Genomic DNA, 27045 nt, shown 5'->3' with positions numbered 1-27045 from the left:
TACAACACTCGTTTGGATGATGTAATGGTTATTAGAACATTGGGTGTTTTAATATTGGCACTAAGTGAACTGTTTTAGAATCTTTAATAGAGGATTAAAAGAATGGGTGTAGATAAAATAAAATACAGCGTTAGTAAAAACATGTACTATAATGTCATTAAATATAAAATTAACTATAATGTTATTATTTGGAGTGATAAACTTAAAGCGGGCTTATATTGTAGTGAAGTTAATTCAAGAATTACTTCGATATTCTTCTTTTATTGTATATTGGTTTTAGCTGATGGTGTCGTTACTAATGATCTAAATAAATATATTAAATTCGAAACATAATACGTAATGTTGTGTTATTTATCTCAATTTCTATATTATTTGCTCTACATATATATATTGAAAATGGTCTTTGTTTGAGGCTCTTTCACGCCTAAACCACTGATCGTATTGACATGAAACTACCACCATTCGATGCGAAATTATCCTAGATGATAAACCATAAAAATAAGTATCATAAATAGCTACTTTTTTTAAATTCCAAAGCGAAGTGTGCGGGAACGGCTGGTATATGTATATACTTAAGTATATATTATATACTTAAGCCTTATTAGTACGGAGTTTAATTATTAATATTATTTTAAATGTAATTATATATCAAGTTCGCAGGCCTAAACAGGCTCCAAGCCCTTACCCGCTTGATGGAGGCCGATTGTCCCTAACATGGTTCTGATGGTGACGACAACAATTTTTATGGTTTATGTCCAAGTTTATACAAACTCATATTGTAAGGATTGAATTCGAAGATTATATTATACTTGTATAAAATCTACGGTATAAAATAGAAGCTTAAATCTTTACCAATACTGTGATAATTTTTGTTTGTTTTCGTTTTACTTAATAATATTTGGTAAAGGTTTAAATAAAACACTTTTAAAGGATTAAAACGCGTGTAATTGTAACGGTTTTATATTAGATTTTTCGGGTAAAAGTTACATTTTTATTTTAGTTAACCCGACGTTTCAAGACGTTTTCAGATCTCGTATTCAGGGGGACTGCGGATGAATTTGCATCTCATATAAATCTAATATAAAATTACACGCGTTTTAATCCTTTAAAAGTGTTTTATTTAAATGTGTAACACTCGCGTTAATATTTGGTCGATGGAAAATATTCATAACGAATTTAATGATGCGTAATTGTTTTCAATCTGATAAATTATCGACGGGCTTGCTTTGTGAGCATTTATTTTGTAATTATTTAGTTATCATGCTTACGTATGCTACAAAATGGTCCGATTGCTTGCGGCAGCGACGTGTGCCGGATCGTCTCCTTCCCGGACATTCTTCAGATACTTTCAATTTATACAATTTATTTTATTTATTACTTTTTATGAGATATTTGATATTATTGGCTGCATCCATGATTCATATATTGGATGCAAATTACAAACAAATATGTTTTGTATATCACAGCCATTGTTAAGTACTCTATTGATTGAAAAGAGCGGCCGTTGAATATTTTGTATGTTCTTCTCACGTGCTTTACGAGATTCAGTAATTTAAAAGAACTATTTGTAGTGACGATTGAAAAAGCGCTTAATTTAAGCCTAATTGAATATAGTTTATTTGACTTTGATGGTCGGATCAAGTTCATGTGTACATGTAGCAATACGTGCATCAAAATTAACTTAAATTCGCTGCCGTTTTTCTTAGAAAAAAAACACTGAACAGAAACATAGATTCCTAGTAAAGTACTGATCACAGAACGTATTTTAATGGTTTTTAGATGCTTTATATTTTTAAAAAGCGATATATTGATGATAGTATTTCAGATATACTTACCACGTGTATATATATTATGACAATATTAAACAGAAACTGAAGGAATATTTCCTATGTAATCTTTGATTGCATTTGTAATTAACAAGATGGTGATGTTTCCTTGTTGAAATAAATATAAGTAAGGTACATATTATTTCTCGTTGATTTCTTGTAGGTATTTAAGTAATGTACTTTTAGCCGATTGTGCCTTTTTATAGATATTAGAATGTAGGTATAGAATTTAATGTTATGTTTATATTTTATTTTGTAAAAAACCAACATAAGGCGTAAACTAAAACAATGCATTGAAGTCAAACCTCGCGGTTTTTACAATGTATAATATATGTATTCATATTTTGTAAAATATGTATTTCGACAGAGAAATAAGGAGGATTGTTTTAGCGTATTGGCGACACAGTTTTAGGTACAGAGCGCAGATCATGTAGCGAGCAACCTTCCCGGAATATGCAGCCATGGACCCTCATTTATTTTTTAACTGTATGTCACTTTATAATAATTCTAGACATAAGTATTTATTTAAAGTTAAGTTAGTACATTAACTGAAGTTAGTATTTTCTTTGATTAACGCGAGTGTTACACATTTAAATGAAACACTTTTAAAGGATTAAAACGCGTGTAGTTGTAACTGTGTTTTTACATTAGATATTTGCGTAAGAGTTAATTTAAGTTTAATTTATATTATTATTTTAGTTAACCTGACGTTTCAAGATCTTTTTTTGTTTTCAGGGGAAAATAATAATAAAATTGTAACTTTTACGCAAAAATCTAATTCAAAAGAGAGTTACAATTAAACGCGTTTTAATCCTATAAAAGTGTTTTATTTCACTGAAGTTTAATTTTCAAACACTATAAACGGTTTATGTTCACACACAGTGGTTAGTGACCCTGCCTACTGAGCTAGAGGTCCCGGGTTCCAATCCCGGTAGATGCAAACATTTATATGATGAATATGGATGTATTTATATAAGTTTCATAGTACAGGCTACGCCTCGTTTGATAAAAGCGTTTCAATATTATATCTATATATATAAATGAATTGCTGTTCGTTAGTCTCAGTAAAACTCGAGAACGGCTGGACCGATTTGGCTAATTTTGGTCTTGAATTATTTGTGGAAGTCCAGAGAAGGTTTAAAATGTGAATAAATAGGAAAATGCTGCTAAATTAAATAAAAACAACAAATTTGCTTTCCTTAGATGTGTCCAACATAAATTCTATGAGAGAATTTATTGACGCACGGTTTGACAGTTCTGCTGTGAAACAATTTCATTACGACAGCAGGGTGCATATTTTACGAAGTAATTTTTGATGTTATGATATATTATTGACAAAATCATAAAAAAACATTATGTTATTTATTATATACAGAACAACGTCTGTCGGGTCAGCTAGTAATAATAATAATTATATTGACACACTCTTACACAAATTATCTTGCCCCAAACTAGGCATAGCAAGACAACGATATATTTAATACAATATACATTGTTAAACATACATAAATACAAATAAACATTATTATTATTATATTTAACACAGACTGGCGCGAAAACGAGAAAAAACAAATATATTTTATTTTATTAGTATCTATGAGTATCACTCCCACCTCCCGTCCAATATAAATCGATTATCGCCACACGAACCATCCTCATTGAATTCCTCGCATTGTTTGCGTTCAGCGTTACTCGGAAATAGGATCGAGTACAGAACGAACCGCGACAGATATCTGTCAACAGGAGTCTATAGTTCGGTGTAAGCTACGCAATACTTTCCAAAGCGCTTTTTTTATGAAAATAAGGGACGAGACGAGCAGGACGTTCAGCTGATGGTAATTGAAACGCCCTACCCATTACAATGCAGTGTCGCTCAGGATTCTTGAAAAACCTAAAAAATCTGAGCGGCACTACAATTGCACTCGTCACCTTGAGACATAAGATGTTATGTCTCATTTGCCCAGTAATTTCATTAGCTACAGTGCCTTTCAGACAGAAACACAGTAATGCTTACACAGTACTGCTTCACGGCAGAAATAGGCGGACAACAACTAAACAGAAGGGCTACTAAACTATCTCATGGCATTTAAATAAACACTTTTAAAGTATTAAAAAGCGTGTAATTATAATTATGTTTTCACATTAGATTTTTGCGTAAAATATAAATTTTTATTACTATTTTAATAACCCGACGCGGACGTTTCAAGACCTTTCCAGATCTCATTTTCATGGGGACTGCAGATGAAATGAGTCAAGTTAGTATTTGTCATTATGAAGTGCAGTGCCATTTATTGCCTCAGAGGTGGTATTTGCTGTAGACAGATGGTTTTTGGCAAAATTTACTGACAGTGTCCTCTTCTTTTTTAGTATGTGTAGTTGTGGGTTTTAATGACCTCTTGGCATTAATTGCTATTGGAATTAGCGCTAACACTTATAACGCCCCATTTTTACAGTAAATATCTAGCGTTCAATTTGTCATAGCAGAAGTTGCTTTATGACATGCGACTGGATGTGTAAGTGTGTCGGAGAATAATACTAAAATACTGAAAATAAAACACAGTTTTAGTATAAAATGCATTACTTAAAAAAATAATAATAAACTCTCGCTCATAATGTTCTATACTATTCTATTCTTCCTTCTATGTCTTATGTGGAAGGTATACCTATCACGAGTTAGCCAATGTCACGTTGAGATAGATTACGGAGCTAAGAGTATTTGTTTTCCAATTTTAATGGTAGTGGTTGGTGCTAAAGATTGAAACAAGTTTTATTTTTTTTTATTTTATACTTGAAACAAATATACATGGGAGGTATATGTTGATAAATGTGACCGACATACTGTACTCATAGCTCTCTTGTTAATTTATTTGATTTTTTTAAGAAACTCAGGTAACTCGGAACTTTGTATTGTTCATATACCAACATTCATACATTGTATAAATATTGTATAAGATACTGTAACCGCAAAGGATGGTTCAAAAAGTGACATAGAGTTTGTTCTCATTAAAGCTTAAATTTTCCGAAATGGTGATAAATAGTGTAATGTATCAAATGTTTGATTTTCATAAATGTCATTTTTGACGTAAATAAATAAATTATATCTGGCAGGCAGACTTACAGGCAGGTGACTTATAGCCTATTGCAGGTCGAAAATCCTCAGTTACTTTTACGGCTATATGGTGAACTCTGGTATTTCCACTGACCTGTATAAATACCACTGGACAGGCAGTTCCATATATTTGACAGAATTTTTTTTGTGCCTTTTTGAAGCGTCACTCGCGAGCATTCAGAGAGCTAATTTTGACGAATACAAATGAAGGAACGTACAATACTCTGAAGTATTTTTACATTTTGACTTAATTTCGTTCGTATTCCGTGTTATTTATACTTAAAGAATCAACGTAATGAAGTACACAATTTTTATTTTGTATATAGTTTCCCACCATCTATCGATGTTTGCTGAGGTTGTCATCACTAGTTTTAGTACCGCAGACTGTCTCTACATGGCCAACAGCGCCAAAATGGCGAATATAAAACAGGCACAAAAGCACTTTGACAGCCGCCAGTCAGTGGTATATAGTAGAGGTTAGTGGGTATTTCACATTAACAAATTAACGTCATGAGCCCGTTCGAGTGATATCGTTATAGTATCTGCGGCCGCGTGCCAAGCGTGCGAGGTTGCATGAGTCAGCCACCAGCGGGCGAGAGCCGCCACTGGCTGGCGTCTGCGAGCGCAGACGAGGAAGTATGTGCACCCGACTCCCGGATATGTCGGCCGAGCCGCGGTCGTCCGTGCCGCGAATACCTGACGCTGGACGCACGCACGACACACGTGGCTACCTACGTCACAATGGGAGGCTCTTTTGCATGGATCCCGGCTAGATTATGGGTACCACAACGGCGCTTGCCGTGTAGCAGTAATGTTATACATTGTTGTGTTTCAGTCTGAAGGGCGCCGTAGCTAGTGAAAAATTACTGGGCAAACGAGACATAACATCTTATGTCTCAAGGAGACGAGCGCAAGAATCATGAGCTGCATTGCATTGTAATGGTCAGGGCATATCAAGTACCATCAGCTGAACGTCCTGCACGTCTCGTCTCTTATTATAATAAAAAAAAAGTCTCTTACTCCTGTAGCCTCTCAATAATGAGATGCTTTGTGTGGTGTGATTGGAATTAATGTTCATTATCAGCTTTTACCTCCGGGCAGAACCATCCGATGGCTACTCATAACTCACTACTAACTAGTGAAATTAAAGCGAGTAAATTAAGAAATGGTGTGATCTTCAGAATTCCACCAGCCAGTTTTGGCCTCTCCAGAACTCTATTAGCAGTGTCAAAATATATTAAGGCATTGATTGACGCTTTAAGTACATTGACGATTTTGATTAAGAATATACTGATGCATTTTTAATTTGGAACGGAGATGGTGGAGAATAACTACCTATATTGTAACGGCCGTTCCCAATATACTATCTACAGATAGAGATAAATTACTACTATTAGTAATCAGCTGTCAATAATCTGAAGCTGTCCCAATATACCTGATAAGTCATTCATATCGCCTTATATTGGGACGCGAGAATTGCTATTTCCATTCAAACTTCTGTCGCTGGTAAGCTATACGTGGCAATATAACGTGAGTTACCGTCGATAAGTTTATTGGGACAGAAAAGTCAACGATATTTACGATTTTAACTCAAGTACGCCACAACCGGAGATAGACTGAGTATTGGGAACGGCCTAAAGATTCTTGTGGTTTCATCGCAGCTGAGTCGCGATAGTGAAGCCATACTAAATTAAGCATTTGAGACTGACGAAACAATGTGATTACATTTGTCCTACTGAACAAAGAAATTTCAATCAAATTTGAACTGCATTGAATTGAATTAACAGCCATATTATAATGACTACGTAGGTATTATTAACATTAACTTTTGCTTATTTTATGTTAGTAATAATAAAATTAATTAGCAAAACTAGCAAAAAGTCACTATCCATCATCTCCGTTCCAAATTAAAAATGTGGGTGTTATATCAGTATATTCTTCAGAAAAATCGTCAATTTACTTAAAGAGTCAATCATTGCATTAATATATTTTCTTTGTTTTCTTCTTGTTAGGCAAACATCTATTCCTATTGAATATACAAGAAGCTTGTGAGAATGAAATTTGAGCAATATTATTCAATCTTCTTCAATACACTGCGAGGGCTAATTTGATACTTTTCATGGAGATTTTGCGAAATACCTTTTTTATTTACGGTATGTGGATAATGCAGCTACTGTACTCAATAACTTTTGTTTTGTATTAATTTATATTTACTTTTTTGACTTACTTAAGGCAATGACTATTTGACGTTCGACTATTTTTTTTCCATCACTTTACACATATTGTAATTGAAATGATTTGTAAAACGATACAAAAGTAAATCTTGACTTAAAAAAGTGGCAATAAATCTCTTTTTACTCCTTCTCATTAGCTCAACCCTTAACAAAGTAACGGTAGATTCTATAAGAAATATTTTTTTTGACATTCATAGGTGTCATTTCCGTGACCTATATGAATAAAGTGATTTTGATTTGATTTTATTTGATTGACGGTCCCGTAAACGTTTAAGTCTCGATTACTTCTTCTTCAAGGCTTCTGTCACGTTTTTAAAGCTATCGTCATTCCTCCTCTCTTGCAGTCAGTACAGCATCAATAAAGTGAAAATCTAGTGATGATTACTCAAGATCACTCCCATTAGAGCCCCCAATTATCGGCACCATTCGTAGGTGGTCCAGCCCTGTCCGCGTCGGGTCGTTAGCAAGGACAATATTTGCTGTAATAGTTAAAGCCTTATTATTCACCACCTTATAATTATTTCACCGACCTGTTTCATCCACCGCTCGACTCCTCCTCGCCAAATTATCAACCTATCTTAAGACTATCTGCTTCTTTTGATAATCACCGCATTAAATTGATGTATTGTTTTATTCGATGACGCACATTATAGACTCTATTACCCAGACTTAAATGTGGAATTGTTGTGAATTCTGCTGATTGGGTGTTTGAGATGTTTGCAGTGATTACTTTTTTGTAATGTTAAACCTAACACTTGAGGTGTGGTCCGATCTCCTTTTGTTTTAGCGATATTATTTTACAATTACATTTAGATTGGATTTCAGAAGCTGATTTTAATCTTGTTTTTTATGGAAAAGGAGGACAAACGAGCGTACGGGTCACCTGGTGATAAGTGATCACCACTGCCCACATTCTCTTGCAACACCAGAGGAATCACAGGAGTGTTGCCGGCCTTTAAGAAAGGTGTACGCGCTTTTTTTGAAGGTATCCATGTCGTATCGTCCTGAAAACACCGCACAAGGAAGTTGTAGTACGTGGAAGAAAGTTCCTTGAAGACCGCACTGTGGAGGACCTCCACACATCCAGATGGTGGGGATGATATCCTAACTTGTGGCGTGTCATGCGAAGGTGAAATCAGAATAAAGACATAAAAATTAAGTACGTATGTTTTAAGTGCATTACACATTAAGAGAACTGTAGGTAGGTAGAGTAGATACCATAGATGCGTGAGAAGATTTTATACAATCATAGCAACCACCAAATATCATAAGTTTCCAAAGCTTTACTGGCGCCCTGAGAGAGTAGAAAGAACATTTTGTATATTTAGGAATTCTTTCTATATCAGTTGGTATTTATAGATTCTTGTATTGATACCTCCAAGACAGACATTTTGTTTGACGAGTATGAACGCTCCCTAAGTAAATGGACCTGCTCCTAGCCCAGTCAGCTGTCAGGCTTGAACCATAATTTATTTCAATACCAAGGAAGAACTCCATAGTAAGAAGACGTCACGCTCTACGAGTCTAATAGATACGAGATCATCACATAAGAACTGTTCACTCGGGTTCCGTACACGTCAACTCAATGACTCAGGCATTATTTTACAATTGTTGGCAAGTGGCGACGTGACTGCAGAGCGCCGGTCAGCTGAGCGGATACCGGCCAGGATGTGACGTCACGGGATGTTACCGTAGGCTCGGCTCTGTGGCTACCAGACAACCCGTCTTAAAACCTTTACAGCTATAGATTTAGTCTTGTTATCAATGTCGCTTATGGCGTCATTTCGGTATTTTTATTGAACACGAGGAAACCAGTCTGAGATATACTTCGGACTCCAAACTCGAGAGAGGTGGTAGCCGTTTTACAACTGTTTTCAATAACGTATCTCTAGTTACGGATATATTGCTATCACCGTTTAACGATAAGATCTTATCTATACATAGTTTTGTCCAATACAGTTAAAGTCCAATGCTATCTGTCAATAGGTTATTGAAATGTATGTAAGCCTGAAAGGATAGATTTGTCTAACTCTAGTAAGTTAAACTAAGGATAGATATGTTATTGAAAACGGCCGTAAGTGGACTTAGGTTGTAAAGTGATATCGACGCTTATCTCTTGAGTCTGATAAAGTATATATTTCTTTTTAAATTAGAGGAGGCAAATGGTCTAGTGGCTGATGTTAAGTGGAAATCGGAGCCCATGGACATCTGCTATCCAAGAGGCCAGGAGGATATGCGTTAGCGGCCTTTGACGTTAGAGTGTGCTTTGAACAGTGATTGGTCAAACTTCAGAGTCGATAATAAGTACCAAGTACCAAAATGATTTGTAAAACAATGAAAACGTAAATCTAGATTTAAAAGAGTGGCAATAAGTTTCTTGCTACTTCTTCTCATTAGCTCAACTCTTTACGAAGTAGCAGTAGATTCAATAAGAAGAATATTATTTTTGACATTCATAAGTGTCATTCCCGTGACCTGCATGAATAAAGTCATTTTGATTTGATTTGATTCAAGTAGGTTCAGTTTCGGGCTAACGATTATCTACTCAACAACTTTTTTTTGAATTTACGTGCTTTATTCACAACTTATTAATAATATCTTGGAATATTTGGAAGTTATTTTTTAATACGAATAAAGATTTTTCTCCTCGTTTAGTAGTCTAATCTAGAAAAAATTATGTGAGGTAATGCCGGCTTACTGAATAATAAACCTTAGAATATAGTATTGTTTGTTTACTGAACTGTTATATTTTCAACGTAGTAAATAAAGCTAAACGCAACAGAAACTTAGAAGTTTTAAATGATATCAAAGAGTATAAACAACTAAATTATTGAAACAGTTAAATAAAAAACAAGTCGACGTAAACGCGCGACCCCCGGCGCGTGTGGGAACTGCGTCCGCGTCGCCATGAAATCGCTGTTCCACACTCCTTTACCAAAAAACTTTGGCTCAGAGACGTAGCTAACTTACTACTCACGACACGGACACGACACGATACTGAAAGATTGTGTCGTGGATGCGACATTAACATCACAATCGATACACTTCCTAGAATCTGCATCCAATGATAGTCTGCAATTAACACAAATCTGTTACATGTTCAAAATTTCCTAACATTTTCATTTAATACTAGATACTTATTAGAAAATGCTTTAATATCTAACAATTGATGCAACAGTTCCTTCCTAATAAGTAGCAACCTAAACATTTTCATTACATATGCCGTTCCGGGAAATGCTAATTTGCTTACAATTAGGGCACAAAGAGTGATAAAAATTTAAAAAACATCGCACTGGCTATTGTATAATATCGTTTCAGTATCGTTGATGTTAAAGCGATCTAGTTGAAGTATTTAAATGGATTATTGTCGTATCGATGGCGGACAACTCTATACTCTCGGGTTCTTACTCAAAATAAAACAATCCGGGGCATCGCGTCGACCGCTCGGTCCATCGGTAAACGATAATTAAAAGTGTGGGCTTTATCTCTTCTTTGTCAGTTTTTTGTTTCACTATTTTTTGTTCAGGAATACCGATAGTCTATCGAAATTAACTAATTGATTGCCTTTTGTTGTTTAACTACAAAAACTTTGTTTAGTTTCTTAGTATCCATATCTAAATAATGCTTTTAGTGGACTGAAGAATTCCTAAAGATTTATACATTTTCATACTAAGAGCCCTAAAAATAGCGTGTTCTAAATCACCAAAATAATAATAAGTCTATAAGTTATATTGTATTAAAGAAACAATTAAAATGTTAAGCTGCGTACAGGCTAATAATTAAATCACAAATATAATACTACCGCGATATCAGCATGTAGATCTATCACGTGGTCGGCGGTCGTCCCCGGCTATTGCATGTTGCTCCAAACGAAACCAATTAGGGTCATACAGTTTGTTCCAGATTACCTGGCTGAGGGTTACCTTGATATAAATCACAAGGGATGCCTAATAAAACAACAACAATTAAATTAAGGCGGTTTCATTTCTTTTTTTTTTTCAGCAGAAAGCACCACAGAAGTTTATTTAATCCAAGTAAAATTTATATTTATGGATGTAATAATAGTTATTTATGAAACTGTTGTGTAATACCTAATTTATCAAAAGTAGCATATAAGACTTTATCTACACCCATAATTTGAATCCTCTATAAAAGATTCTGAAACAGTAAGCTTACTGCTAACATTAAGAAAACCATTCCTAATAACCATAATATGATCGAAAGGAGTGTTATTATGAAAACGTATGATATAATATTGTACTGAATTTCACTACAACACTCGTTTGGATGATGTAATGGTTATTAGGACATTGGGGGTTTTAATGTTGGCAATAAGCTAACTCTTATAGAATCTTTAATAGAGGATTTAAAGCATGGGTGTAGATAAAGATATAGTTTTTTTTCATATTAGAGGGGGTAAGCAGCTTACCTGAAGAAAAGTAGAAAACGGAAGACTCTGGGGTGTTTTTGAGGTGATAGTGGGATGTCTCCTTGAAGGGCACTAATTCAAGGACCTACAAGATTAGAGCTTACTCCCACCTTATAGGCCGGCAACACATCTCTTGTCCTTGGTATTGTAGATATCTATGGGCGGAAGTTTAACGACTTCCCGTCACATGATCCTCTTGCCCGTTTTTCCCCTCTTATATAAAAAAAAGTCGTGGGGATGGGGGGACAGTATAGTAAGTAGCAATGGGAAGCAATAAGTTTCTTGCGTATCACGTGATTTTTTTTATATAAGTTTGTGGAATGCTTGACAAAAACATGATGCGGGCTTATGTATGACGTGATGCAAAAGCTTTGGAATAAGTGTGCGCACATAGAGGAGAAGAGAAGAAAGTTACGAGTAACAACTATGTACCTATTACCACTGTATTACAAACATTAAATAATTTTAATTTACAAGTGGAAGACTCCTTTGCACAGGATGCCGGCTAAATTATGGATACCACAACGGTGCCTATTTCTGCCGTGAAGCAGTAATGTGTAAGCATTATTGTATTTCGGTTGAAGGGCGCCGTAGCTAGTGGGCAAACGAGACTTAACATCTTATGTCTCAAGGTGACGAGCGCAATTGTAGTGCTGTGCAGTTCAGTTTTTGGGTTTCAACCATCAGCTGAACGTCCTGCTCGTCTCGTCGCTTATTATTATAAAAAAATAAGTTAGCAATTTAGTTATTGTTGACGTGCTTTTAAACAAAGCCAAATCAGTCAGAATAGGAGATAATGGCAGATGACTAACGGCCGTTCCCAATATACTATCTACAGATAGAGATAAATTACTACCTTCTACTGTTTACTACCTTAGCTGTCAATAATATGAAGCTGTCCCAATATACCCGATAAGTCATTCTTATCGCCTTATATTGAGACGTGTGAATTGCAATTGCCATACAAACTTTATATCGCTGGTAAGCTATAAGTCGTCCCATTGACAGACAACGTCCACGAATAAGGTGAGCTACCGTCGATAAGTTTATTGGGATAGAAAACTCAACGATACTTACGATTTTTATCTCAAGTAGGCCACAACCGGAGATAGACTGAATATTGGGAACGGCCGTAAATCCAGTACGAAACGATGATGTGAGGTTGTGCGTGTGAGTTATCGCGTGACCTTCTAAAATAAGTTTAGTAATATTAAGTTAAGTTTATTATCATGAGTAAGAAGTATAAATAAGGCGGCTACAATAGTTCGTTGATTTGGAAACAGTCGAAGGAATGCGTGTGAAACTCATAATCTTATCAATATGTATGTTTGCTTTTCTATTACTCCATGGGTTTTTCTTTGTTTCAATAGTGTTGTTTACCTGCCGAGGGATTGTTCTATTATGTTTACAAACCAAATGAAGCAAACTCTAGTGAAAATAATGAAAAACCAAACTGAAAACTGAATAATATTCTTTACCTAATCTACGCAAATTGTTGTTAGCAAATAGTTTCTTGCTACTTCTTCTCATTAGCTTAGCAGTAGATTCAATAAGAAAAAATATTTTTTGACATTCATAAGTGTTATTTCCGTGACCTACATGAATAAAGTGATTTTGATTTGATTTGAATTAGTTTATATATATTTTCAATAAGGTATAATATTATATTCTTCTCTTACTCAAATGATAGCTAAAAGAGTTTGTTTAAGTTATTTTTCACAAAACACTTTATTATGCACAAAATTGTTTGATTTTTTACAGTGTGATTTATTGGTATAAATCGAGATGAGTATAAGGGCTTTAATAAAGAAACGCTGCTAATATATTATGGTATATAGTATACAGTGGTAATAATCAAATTACATTTAAATTTCAATTTAATTAAACTAGAATATAATTAAATCTAATATATAATATCCTAAAGATGATTGCTGCCAGAGCTGACTGTTCCTTCCAGTAACACTGGATACAGTTAGCTCTAGGTTTATAAATATATTTCACTAATAATACTAACTTAGTTCATAATAAATATTGTTACTAATATATATGGAGATGTCTCTGAATTAAATAAATAAATATATAAATTACGTGACACGTTGTTTGTCCGCTATGGACTCCTAAACTAATGAACGGATTTTAATGGGGATCACTTCATGGAGTGCAGTTAGGTCCAACTTGAGTGATAGGATAGTTTTTATTTCGATTTGGGACCCATAATTATTTTTATTTTCAATATTTGTTTTGTATGGACCTTTTTTACTATGAGAGAATTTAGTGACGCACGGTTTGACAGTTCCTCTGTGGAACAATTTCATTATTACAACAGGTAGCATTTTTACGAAAAAATCCTTGATTTTATGAAATATTATCGACAGATTCATAAAAAACAATATTTTGTTTATTATTATGTACAGAACAACGTCTGTAGGGTCAGCTAGTAGAAATATATTTATTAAACATACGGAGTAACAATAACATAACATATTGCAACAACACTTGGTAACAATCATGAAGCTACATCAATTCGTAAAGCGGCTTTGACATGGGGATAATCATAAGAAACTCCCAGCCCATCTTTTAAATCATAAATTAACGAAATTGCTTTACATACTCAGCCAGCCACGAACCCTGCATTATCTTCTATATAATCTAGTACATATTTATATATATATAGATCCAATGTCCTGATGTTTGTTTCTACTGAACTCCTAAATTAATGAACGGATAAAACTTAAAACAAAATTTTATGAACGATGCAGGTCTCAAACCTGCGATCTCTCGTTGTTTTCAGTTTTATTTGTGTAATTAATCCCCGAAGTAAGGGTTATCACTTTAAAACATAACAAATTGTTAATGAACGGATTATAATGCGAACTACTTCATCATTTTTATCTCCAATATTGGTTTTGTATGGACACATTTTCTATGAGAGTATTTATTCTAACAGTTCTGCTTTGAAACAATTTCATCAAAACAACAGGGAGCATATTTTACGAAATAATTCTTGATGTTATGAAATATAATTGACAAATTCATAAAAAACAGTATTTTATTTATTACGTACAGAATAACGTCTGTCGGGCAGCTAGTTATACAATAGTTAATAGCCGTCGTAATATTCAAGGGTGGAGAGAAACCCAAGGAGAAAAAACCCAGATTGCCTGGGATAGGGAAGTTAGGGGTGGCGAACCAACTCAATATATTTTTATTGAATACTATGAAGCCGTTAAAGTGCTACTAGAGTACAAATATTTGTAAGAAAGCATTGATAGAAATAATAACAATGCATCATTGAAAGCCGACGATGTTGGAACTCTGTGTTACCGCCGCCACCCGTCGCCCGTCGCCCGCAACGTAATCTCCTCCGCCTCGCATTCCTCACATCGCGATCTCCACTACAATGGGCGAGCCTACGATGCTGCCTTTACCAACATTCCAACAAATTCAAGCATTGACACTTTTTGCATGGAATATTACGTATAATTCTTACAATTTTAGCGCTCCATCATCTTCTTAAGTTCGGCTAAGTTTATTGTCAGTGTAAAAAAACAATATGATTATTTTTTTGGTTACAGAATTAAATAAACTGATTTTCTAGTTCATATGATATCAGACACAATGTTAAGTATTTACGAAAGTAGATTGAATGTTTAGTTTATATGTACACTGAATGTATAAATAATGTTATGGCTGTAGACTGAATATATGGCATATAATCTGAGAGAAGACTGAATGTTTTGTTTATATTAGAGTGCCTACACTGAATGTATAAATAATGTTGTGGCTGTAGACTAAATATATGGCATATAATCTGAGAGCAGACTGAAGGTTTCGTTTATATTACAGTACCTACACTGAATGTATAAATAATGTTATGGCTGTAGACTGAATATATGGCATATAATCTGAGAGCAGACTGAATGTTTTGTTTATATTACAGTACCTACACTGAATGTATAAATAATGTTATGGCTGTAGACTAAATATATGGCATATAATCTGAGAGCAGACTGAAGGTTTCGTTTATATTACACTACCTACACTGAATGTATAAATAATGTTATGGCTGTAGACTGAATATATGGCATATAATCTGAGAGCAGACTGAAGGTTTCGTTTATATTACAGTACCTACACTGAATGTATAAATAATGTTATGGCTGTAGACTGAATATATGGCATATAATCTGAGAGCAGACAGAATGTTTTGTTTATATTACAGTACCTACACTGAATGTATAAATAATGTTATGGCTGTAGACTGAATATGTAGAATATCATGTGAAAGTAGACTGAATATTTGGTTTATATAAGGAGTGGACTGAATGTTTATATACTTGCATTACATATGCAATTTCTATTAATTCAAACAGCGCTGGGATATCAGGAACTTATGGAAAGACCAAGACACGAATGTGTGTATCTGGTGAATGCAAATCAGAATATTGAATATTATGTTTATATTTTAATTAATTTGTATTATATAAAATTATAACTACGAATATAATTTAATATTTTAATTATTACTGAATGATTTTATTTATTTATTCAAATATACTTTAGGACACGTGAGGACAGCCAAATATGAGCTCATGAATAATTGGTGAAAAAAATATAGTTTGGGCACAATAGTGTAAGCTTGTAGACAGACTATTATGTAGATACAATACAATTGAGCGGCGGCGACCCGTCCTAGCACCCGCGACTCCGACGACGGACCTATTCATTCATTCCTCACTACATTTCTTCACTTGATCCCTGAGGTTATGATTTTAAAAAAAGGTCTATTATAACTACAAAGACTGTCTCTACTTCACATGAAATAATCTAACAGATTCGTCGTCGGTCAGGTCAAAGATCCCAAACTAGACTTCGTTTAAATGAAATATTGTGATTGGACGATAACGTCTCAATACTAACATAACTAGGTACCGAGGTCGTCATGGACAATCAAAACAACTCGTAAACGCGACCCAATAGCACATTAACATCTGTATTTTACTGAAAATATTTTCTGAGAAGTCGTTGGATCCAATTTTTTAATTCAATACGAGGATGATTGGTAATTACTGTAAATAAGGGACTTCTCCATAGCAACGCGGTCTCTCACAGCAAGCTCCGACCTTCACCTTGCTACAGCGTCTGTTGAAATACTCTTGACTTATCAAAGGCGTTTGACAGAGTCGACCACCGCTAATACTGTTTTTCCATCGATGATTAACATAGCACACATAAAACGAATGCTTGAACACAACACGCAATGTATCTAAAACCATTATTAATTTATTCTATATATTTAATAGATCTGTTCTGTTGGTGTGTTTGTTTGTTAGCAATATTTACAAATAAACGAAATGCGTAGGTAAGGGTTACTCACGAACACTTTCGAGGTTGTTATCTGATTTTTTATATCTATTCTTCTTCTTTTTGTAGGCACAGCACGGGAATCACCTTATGTTAGGCGAAGATTTGCCCATTGGCACCAATCCAATATAGTGGGAGGCTTCTTTGCACTGGATGCCGAGAGAGAAGAGCCGACGAGAGAAGAGAGAAGAACAACGGCGCCTATTTCTGCCGTGAATCAGTAATGTGTAGCATTACGGTGTTTCGGTCTGAAGGGAGCCGTAGCTAGTGAAATTACTGGGCAAATCAGACTTGAGATATTATGTCTCAAGGTGACGAGCGCAGTTGTAGTGCCGCATTTTTGGGTATTTAATAATTTTGAGCGGCACTGCATTATAATGGGCAGGGCGTATCAATTACCATCAGCTGAAAGTCCTGTTCGCCTCGTCCTTTATTTTTATATAAAAAAAATCAATTTTATTAAACTTCAAAATAAACTTTAGATTTCTAATCTTCTATTATCTTTTGATAAATTTAAATATTAAAATTTTACACAAATCTTATCCAAGGATTGCGATTTCTTTTAAACCAAACATACAAATACTGAAATACCTTTACTTTCCTTTATAATTAAAAAAGTAAAAAAAGCAGATAAAGTCACAAGGCAGCATCTAATCGTGAATAATAATAATTGAAGAGGCAACAGCTAAGTGGGGTTACACAAGGTAAGTATTTGGAACGTTTACTTTATAAGGTGACCCTTGCCAAGGGCACCCCTCGTTCACTCATTTAAAGTTGTTTACGAGTTTTTGTTCATAGTGGTAATTGAATTACCATTCAGACGTTACGTCGGCGAAGGGGAAACCGTTTGGAAACTACACCCAGGTCATGATAACGATTGCCAATATAAATGACAGGAACGATGCAGTATACCTTACCTGTTCATTGTTATACTATAGGCATTCTGTTCATTGATGGGGTGGCCATGAAATGCTAGTCAAGTGAAGACCTAGCTCGGACTTATATCCTGCATCATCACGCGACTATCGTCTGCATTCGTGTCGTGTGTGGATATAAAAAGTTAAAAGGCGTTTAGTAACAGATGACGTGACACGAGACAGGTATGACAATAGCATTGAAGATGTCACGTTGAATAACCAATCCTATAATGTTAGATGACAGGCAAGAGTAAAAAATAAAGCAAGACAGACGGAGCCTGATAGATGCACAATCACAAATTAATCGATATTATATGACGCGAAAAACATTAAAACACATGTACATATATTACTTGAAATAAATAAAATGGTTTAAAATGAAGAAAGAATCCAATTCAAGAATTACAATCCATTTGTTTTTCTTGAGTGAATATAAAAGTTTTTATGGTATTATTCGGAAAACTTCAATTTCAGAAAAAGGAAATCTTTCAAACCGCCTTTTATTTTTGTAATAATAACAAAATCTTAAGTTCTCATTAAAACAATAAATGTAAATTTGGTTTTAAAATAAATCCCTGAGTCCGTATTTAATATCAACGGACGCGAACAGTCCGTCTGTGAGTTTTCGTTGTACCCGCGCGAGGGTAGTTGTTCGATGAATATCGTAACGGGCAATTAGCATAATCGTCTGACAAGCTGTGAACGAGAGATCACCTCGCCTAAACTAATAAATATGCAAACTTTGTATTGAAAATTATTAAAAAAAGCATTAAAGGAATGTTCTGACGATGAGTTGATGATTGTCTAAATATTATGTTCTTTTACGCCTGTATATGTAGATATTTAAATTGTTTCAGGTTTTTTAGATACAAAATAAATTGTTTGAGAATTTTAAGATTTATCATAACATATATACGGAAGTATATAGTTGTATAATGAATTAAAATATATATGAAATAAGATTCATATAATATGTTGGGAACGGGAGCGAAAACGCGAACCGTAACTGGAATAGGACGTGAGATAATCTTCAATTCCAAACTTGCTTATTATTTTTAGAAGCCCTTTATCTACGCGGACGAAGTCGCGGGCATCAGCTAGTAAGATCATATTTGTCTTATATATATATATTGTTGTTTATTATAGCGGGCTTATAATATTCTACTAGCTGTTGCTCGGGACTTCGTTCGCTTCGAAATGGGTTTTAAAATCTTGTGGGAAATTTAGATTTCCTAGAATAAAAAAGTAACCTATATATTAATCCAGGGTATAATCTATCTCCATTCTAAATTTCAGGCAAATGGGTCTGGTTCAAAATTCACGTGAACGAACTTTTGGCTTACCGAGTATAATTTTAGATGTTTTAATTACAATTAGTTATCCGATAGAATGAAAAGGGATTTCGGAGTTTTGTGTTATGGTTAGGGACCTAAATATCACTTGCATAACAGTGCAGAAAAACACCAGGTGGAAACCTGAATGCCTAGGGTTCATATAAATGTTTTCAAAGGTGTGTAAAGCTTGCCAACCCACACTTGGCCAGCGCAGTGGCCCACCAAATTTGAGAGTAGGTCTCCTCTGGCCAGCAGTGGGACATAAAAAAGGATGTCCCCAAAGGTGTGGCAAGCACGCCAACTCATACTTGGCCAAACTTCATAACAACTATATGGAGAAACATCGTGTGTACTTTCCACCCTTCTATTACAATTACTATTTTAAAATCATTTATTTGTGCATGATTAGAAACGTGACGTGCAGATGGCTAACTATATATTTATTGGTAGAGAAAAGTGTATGGGTTTGAATATACCGTAAGTATAATCTTGTATGAAAATGCGTTAAATTGACGGTTCTCATCCCTTTTCTTCTTTTTTCTTTCCTCAAAATTTGAATTTCGAAAATACACTTATAAGTACGAATTCGTGAACTTATATAAACCTAGTTACCAAATTTTAGACCTAAACGACTTATAGTTTTAGAGTAAACCTTGAAAAAATACTTTTAAACTTATAAAAATACGACTCTTTTATATAAATATTCATATCATACTACGAAAGAACCTTCATTCCAACCGAGTGTGCCGCGACAGTCACGCATTTTTATTATTTAAAGCAGTGATAACCTAAATGTTGCTTTTCAAGTCCCGAACTTCTAAAACATAGGACTTTTATATAACTAACCTTCCAACCCCAATTTTACCTCCATGATGGGGGATTTTCTCGAAACCGTTTCTTATTTGACACTTATCACCCATCAGAAAGAACCTAGCTTCCAAATTTCAAGTCAAGAATAACAATAATAAAACTTTTTTATACAAACGGGGATGAGACCCTATTTTACCACCTTTAAGGGGCAATTTTCGAAAATAATGTATACAGCTTCTTATTATTTAAAACTTCCAACCCTCATTTCACCCTTTAGGGGGAAATGTTGTCAAAATCTTTTCTTATCCTAAACTTACTCATTAAAAATAACCTGACTCTCAAATTTCAGTTAATATTAACAATTTTAAAATGTTCCCATAAAGACGGTCATCCCCTATTTAACCACTCATTTCCCAAAATAGCTTTAATAGGTTTTGATTATTTAACGCTGATAACCAATCTGCCGATTTTCATGTCTTTAACTTCATAAGCATGGGACTTACATAGATACAAACTTCCAACCCCTTTTTCAAACCCTTAGGGGGTAATTTCTTAAAACCGTTTCATAGCTGACACCTAAGTAGGTCTTAGATGTAACCTACTATTCAAAATTCAAGTTTGTAGCCTTTATAGTTTCTGAGATTACGTGATTGGTCAGTGAGTGAATCAGTGGTATTTCTCTTTTACATATATGTCGCAGATAAATTGTCAAAGCCATGATTTTACCATTTCACTAGTGATATTATAATTTAACAGTAGATTGTAAATAGATTTCATTCCTTACAATTTAACGGCCTGGTTTTAGTGACATCGTATTGTCACCGCTACACTATAGTGTTATTATGAGGCAATGATATTTTGACAATTTTACTGGTCGTTGGTTTATGAGTCTCTGATTGGTCTGTTTTTTGTATTTATTGTATAGTTATTATTTTTAAGGTATACATTCTTGTAATAAACTAATTGATATCTAAGTGAATCAGCCTTTGTTTACTAGTAGGTCCCAAAAATTAATTTTGTTTTAAAATAAAATAAAATCACAACGCTTTACAATTCAGATGGAAAATAGCATGCACCCTCCAATCTTTACAATTATTGTTTTGAAAATTGCGCAGTAAAAAAAATTGACAGTCTCACAGACATAGATTTATTATCATATCACTATAGTGTACCCGTGACATTACAATGTCACTAAAACCAGACCGTTAAATTAAAAGAAATGAAATCGATTCACAATCAACCGTTAAATTATAATAGTAAAATTGTAATATCACGGATTTGACAATATACCTACGACATATATATAGATATTGTAATTGTAATAAAATAAAAATATTTTTATTTCAAAGGTAGATCATATTACACTTGAAATATGTAATTTTTTCGTACAGCTCATTTGAAAAGTAGGTTTCCTCAGCGAAGAATGAGCATGAAACTCTAAGGTTACTCTTTTCAAAACTGATTAGGTGTTACAAGTTTTTATTTTTAATGCACTTTACAAATTATTTCAATTACAATATATGCAAAGTGACGCAACAAAAATACTCAAACTTCAAAAACTGATGTATACAGAATCATACTGGCAATCTCGTAGTCTTATAAAAATTTGTGTTTGAAAATTGTAATATGTACAATACCTACATTACCGGTTACTTCAAATGAAACTCAAATATAAACCAATTGAATAAAATGTGAGGGTTTATAGGATCGGACGAGGACCACACACCTCTGCATATGTCTCCGAGGTCCTTAACATCACATTGTTCTGTTCCTCTGTATATTTGGCTCCAAATGACTTCATTTGCATGTGCGTTATGATTCTAAAATTGAAAATTTATTGACTCTTGAACAGACAGGTGTCACAAACTGGTTCTTAAATAAATCTTATATTTATGATATTATTTTACCGACACTTGAATCCGTTTCAATATCAAATACCTTACATTTTACTTACCATAGGATGATTCGCGCCATACCATATAGGCCATCAACTTTACATTAAGTTAAGAAAATTATATTTAATATCATAAATATATAGCTTATAATATAAATATAATTCGTAATAACATTGACTTTAAAAACTTGTGTTTGGTTAGCCAGAGATAGGAATGCTGTATTTAATGTAATTTATCTAAAAAGGTTTTAGAAATGTTACAAAAGGGAAGACCTTCGCCTTTATATACATAATTATATTAGATCACATGTACGCTTGCAACGCCTCGGATATTGAGGGTGCTGTGCAGCAAGTTATTAAATATGCAATAAGCAAACAATGTCACTGTGAGAAATAATCGCCACATATTTTATTTAAAAATACCTTAATCCGCTTAGTTAAATACTTACCGATTAAAATTTAATTAATTATTTAAATTAGGCTTACGACAACAAGATATAAATCACAAATACTACATACCAAAAATTAATAATAAAAATGGGAAGAGAACTCTCAATTACCTAATACCAGATTACATTAACGAACTGCCCAAAGAGCTGCAAGAAATGTACATAAATACCACGAAAATCAAAACATGCTTTACTACTTTACTTCCTGTAAATAGAATAGGTTTTATGAAATAAATGGCTCTCTGTACCCAGATCAACCCGTACGTTTTCGTGGTACTAATTTGATAAAAATGTTACGTATTAAACATTAAATAAAAAAACGTACGGAAATCACTGGTTGCCTCTGCACAGTGAGCCATCCAGAGGAATTTTATACATTAAATGTGCCTCTTTGACTTTCTTATAAGAAAATAATTTTGCAAGTTATATGGGCATCAGGAAGCTAAGTTTGTGAATATAATTAATAAAAAATAATGGAAATTAGAGCTTCCTTGGGTAGTTTTTCTAGGTCTGCACATCAACCTATAAAAGTTCGATTTAAACGTTAAACCGAAAAGGTATGGTATTCTGGTTATTAGATTTTCCGCTTAGAACTACAGGTTGACCCTTGTTTTAGTTATATAATTATTGTGATCTGTAGCAATCGTTATGTATGCTAGAAAATATCTACTTATATAATGCTCTTTGGTATTTGGCACATTGCTAGTCAATTAAATGTCACATTAAATTATTTACAATAGTTTAGAATTGATATATACCAAGTTCATTGTGAATAAATTTAAAGTGTATATAAAATAAGGAACATGAATAGTTCGTCGAAAAGTGATCTTGCCATGTCTGTCTCAAGCTCAAACCTGTCTTATGACTCCGTAGATAAGATTGTAAGGAAATATTGTCAATCCCGAAACACTAGCCTAAATTATAACCAAAATCACGAAATAAAGCGAAACAAAGTCTCACTCTATAATTCTCTATCAAATATTAATAAAATAGAAATCTCTCCGTATTATGTTGGTTATTCTGAAAATAAAAAGCACGAAATTGAAACAAATTTACAATATTTAATCCAAAAGTGTTGCAATACCCGTGGCTACACCATTGAAAGAAATAGTGAAATTAATTTAAATATGCCTTGTCAACAAACTCAAACGCAAGTAAATAGATCAAATTTCGATAGTTTATCACGTTCAGATAAAGCAACATACTGCCGACCAGTTTTAAATTTATACAACCAAGAGTTTATTTACAAAACGATCGAAAGAAATGTAAAATTACAACGGTTACTTCAGAAAATTTTAGTGACATATCAAAGAAAGAAACGAAATGTGGCCTGGAATAATTTTATTTCCGAATTGAGGAATAAACATCAGGAAACAAAACATTGTATGAAAGATTGTCTTCCAAATGATACGAGATTGCTACAGGAAGTTATAAATGATGAAGATGATTATTATAATATTATTAATACAAAATTTTCATGGACACAGTCCAACTTATGCAAAAATTTAATGGATGACATTTATGGCGAAAATTCTTGCCAACATTATTTCAACAATACAAATAAAATGAATAGAGGTCGAAATAATAATACATTACAGCAGTTTACATACAAAAGTGATTCATTATGTTACCCAACATCATCTCAAGGTAGAATGATGATATTGCAAAGAGAACTTGCTAAAAAGAAAAGTACACGTAAAACTAGTTACAAACCAAATAAAGATAAATATAATAAAGTTAGCAACCAAAATATGGCCATGCTTTTGAATTCAAGACCGTGCAGCTGTCATAACAACTTCAAGAATGCACAGACAAGCTTTTGTGAAGATGAAATCATAAAAAATAATATTATTAAAAAAGATTGTTGTACTGAAATAGAGCAAAGTACAAAAGACAAATTAAATACATTATCAGATAATATCAAAATATTAAAGGAAAAAGTTCTGCAATCAGAAAATGATGTAAACGAAATATCACTTCAGAATATTGAGGCTAAACTAGAAACACTTATTAATTCAATAAATATATTATTGGATGGAATTCATTCAAAAAAGAAAAAACCTATGATGTGCCTATGCAATTCAAAAAGAGTTTCGAATTTAGATTTCAGTACTCAATGTGAAGCGGTTTCTTTGGAAATAAATAACCCTGGTAACCGTTTTAGAACTCAAAACGTTCAGAAAACATTGTATTCTACAGATAAATATAATTTTGAGTGTGAGAATCCTGATGTATCTAGATTAAAAGAAATATTTTCAAGGGAACTAAAGAGCGAGGATTTGAATGATAACAAAATATCAGAACAAAATCATTTTGAAATACCGACCCGCGAATGTTGTTCTGCAATAACTACATCATCTAAAGCAAATCTGGATTTAAGAAACCCAATAAATGTAAAGAAAAATTTGCACGACAATAACAATGTAACGAAAGAACGTATGACGATTGCAATAAACACTGATCCTCTCAGCTTTCTATCACTGATCCGAGTATCTACAGAGACAATGAAGCATTTCCTATCACATATTCCGAGTTTTGATTATTGTTATTATATTTCTATGTTAACGTTGCCGAACCATACAAAAAGTATTAAATATAGTTACGTCTGCAATATATGCGGTGCCAATTTCGACAAACCCTCTGAGCTGAGTGATCATATCGCTCAGCATGACTTGGTGAAATCAAAGTAAGTAGGAATTACATAATGTAAACTTATTTAAAGATAATCTAAAAACCATATACTTGAATAGCAATGATATGATCAATTATCACATAATGTTAACTCTAATTATCCTCTGCCATCCTATCTAGATTGACGGTAAACTTTTTCTTCTTATTAACCTTCTGATTTTTTGAGTATTTATTCCATTCAGAATCAAACAATCTTGACTTGGTGTTGCAAAGAAGTGTGGGCAGCAATTTACTAAGTCAATACGCTACACAACGAAGTCAAGAAATACATGAATATGAGTTTGATAACAGGCCTGTGTGATAAGCCAGACCATTTCACGGAGAATATTTTATTTCAGAGACTGCTGTGTATGCCGCCACGTGCTAGACGTGGCTAGCAAGCAGTCTGGTCTGTTCCGCTGTCGATACTGTGGCCAGTGCTTCGCGAGAGCCTACTGCTGCGAGCTGCATCAGAAGAGCTGTGCTGTTCGCTCTGGCAGGAGACACGACGTTAATTCCGAATTGCTGATCTTAAAATGATTGCACTTGTCTTGTCTACTTATTAACTTGTTTTGTTTAGCTATAAATGCAGAAAAAATGTATTGTTTGTGTTATTTTAAACTAAATTTTTACCAGGTGAGGTCCGTGACGAATGTTATAAAAAACTAATGTATGTTATGTTACCTCTTAAAAATAATTTTCTACGAAAACTTCATAATAAATCTGTGTATAATCTCTCCTTTTCTCGGTGTATGTGTTTTATATTGAATGCTCATTAGAGCTTCAGATGTTGTTAAATTTATTAAGGCTCATCTTTGATTTTACTGGAATGGGTTCATTAATCATTTTTTATTTGTCTCATGATGCGGTCTGTAGACTGGTCTGGTTTTTGATTCATTATACTTGAACATAATATTCCTTTAAATTTTATAAAAACTGAAACTCAAATAGTAACTGTAATCATGCGTCTGTGCAAATAACCGGACTGACTGTCAGCTGTCAGTTGACCATTAGAAACAGAAATTAGGCGTCTCAGAATAGCTGTAATTTATAAAAAATGATGTGGTGTCGTGGGACACCAGGTAGGAACGAAGTTCCTTCGGCTAATGTAGAATCGACACAAATTGCAAAAAAAATCGTTCTAATATTGCTATAATCGTTATCATATATTAATATAATAATATTGGTAATATATACACTGCTCGCTTGTGTATGCGATTGTCGCGCCTGCGCACGTCTCATTTAACGGTTTTATTCCACGCACTTTTTTCCACGGATTTTTTCTTACGGTTTTACCATCACATTTTTTTCAGTTCGGTCGCGCAGCAAAATCCCTATCCCCTCCAAGCCTGCCGTAAGGAACTTCGTTCCAAAAATTTTAAAATAAATTTATTTTACTTAACTTTTTTTTAATTTTACTTAACAAGGAAACATTACAGATAGATATTGTACATAACATAGTAATAGTTGCGTTCTATGTTTGACTTCATTATTATTGTTTATAGAGAAAAGACAATTAGCAATTGCTTTTTGTTCATAGAAAAAATCGTTGCTTATATGCTTCTAGCAGCGCCTAAAAGGGCTGTATCGCCCGGATTAAGAAACTAATTATTGAAATTCTATTAAAACTAATATCATTGATTGGACTCCGCTGCGCTCCAACTACATACCGTAGGCGTAGTCGCAGAGTGCGGCAACTAATAGTACGCCCAATTGGGTTAAGTTGAAGTTATTTTACTAGTACCTATACTAATTCAGTATGTCGTCGTCTATTTATTTACAAATATCTTTTAGCGTTTGACAAATTAAGAATTGTGCATATTATTTAATTGGGATCGGCCCAAATGTCGGCGGGTGCGGTGAAGTGTGGACTGTATTTGCAGATAATTGGCGCGGGGGCTGGATGTGCCGTCTCTTTGTGGTGTCCGCGGCCCCATATTGTGGGGAAATAGCCGTAAAATTCGTGTCGATACATCTCAATAGACGAGCGAGACATTACTGTACATCGG

General features: G+C 33.9%; 2 protein-coding genes across 2 annotated transcripts in view; one reads left to right on the top strand and one right to left on the bottom strand.

Moving 5' to 3' along the window:
* LOC126967690 (protein prickle-like) overlaps window positions 1-27045 on the bottom strand; it is a 190651-nt gene that overhangs the window by 23194 nt on the left and 140412 nt on the right. The gene's annotated exons all lie outside the window — the stretch shown is intronic.
* LOC126967698 (uncharacterized) lies at window positions 23131-25779 on the top strand. The gene is made up of 2 exons (XM_050812299.1): window positions 23131-25052; window positions 25396-25779. The coding sequence occupies exons 1-2, from the start codon at window positions 23170-23172 to the stop codon at window positions 25574-25576; spliced, it is 2064 nt and encodes a 687-aa protein (XP_050668256.1). The 5' UTR covers window positions 23131-23169; the 3' UTR covers window positions 25577-25779.

Source organism: Leptidea sinapis, chromosome 13, assembly GCF_905404315.1.
Source record: "Leptidea sinapis chromosome 13, ilLepSina1.1, whole genome shotgun sequence".
Lineage (NCBI taxonomy): Eukaryota > Metazoa > Arthropoda > Insecta > Lepidoptera > Pieridae > Leptidea > Leptidea sinapis.
The sequence above is the reverse complement of the archived record's forward strand: the minus strand, read 5'-3'. Positions and strand labels throughout refer to the sequence as shown.

Bases quoted from the DNA above. Each gene is read 5' to 3' on its own strand.
- LOC126967698 (XM_050812299.1), top strand. From the start codon at position 23,170: ATGAATAGTTCGTCGAAAAGTGATCTTGCCATGTCTGTCTCAAGCTCA. The intron at 25,053-25,395 runs GTAAGTAGGAAT...ATTTTATTTCAG, and splicing joins CATGACTTGGTGAAATCAAA to AGACTGCTGTGTATGCCGCC.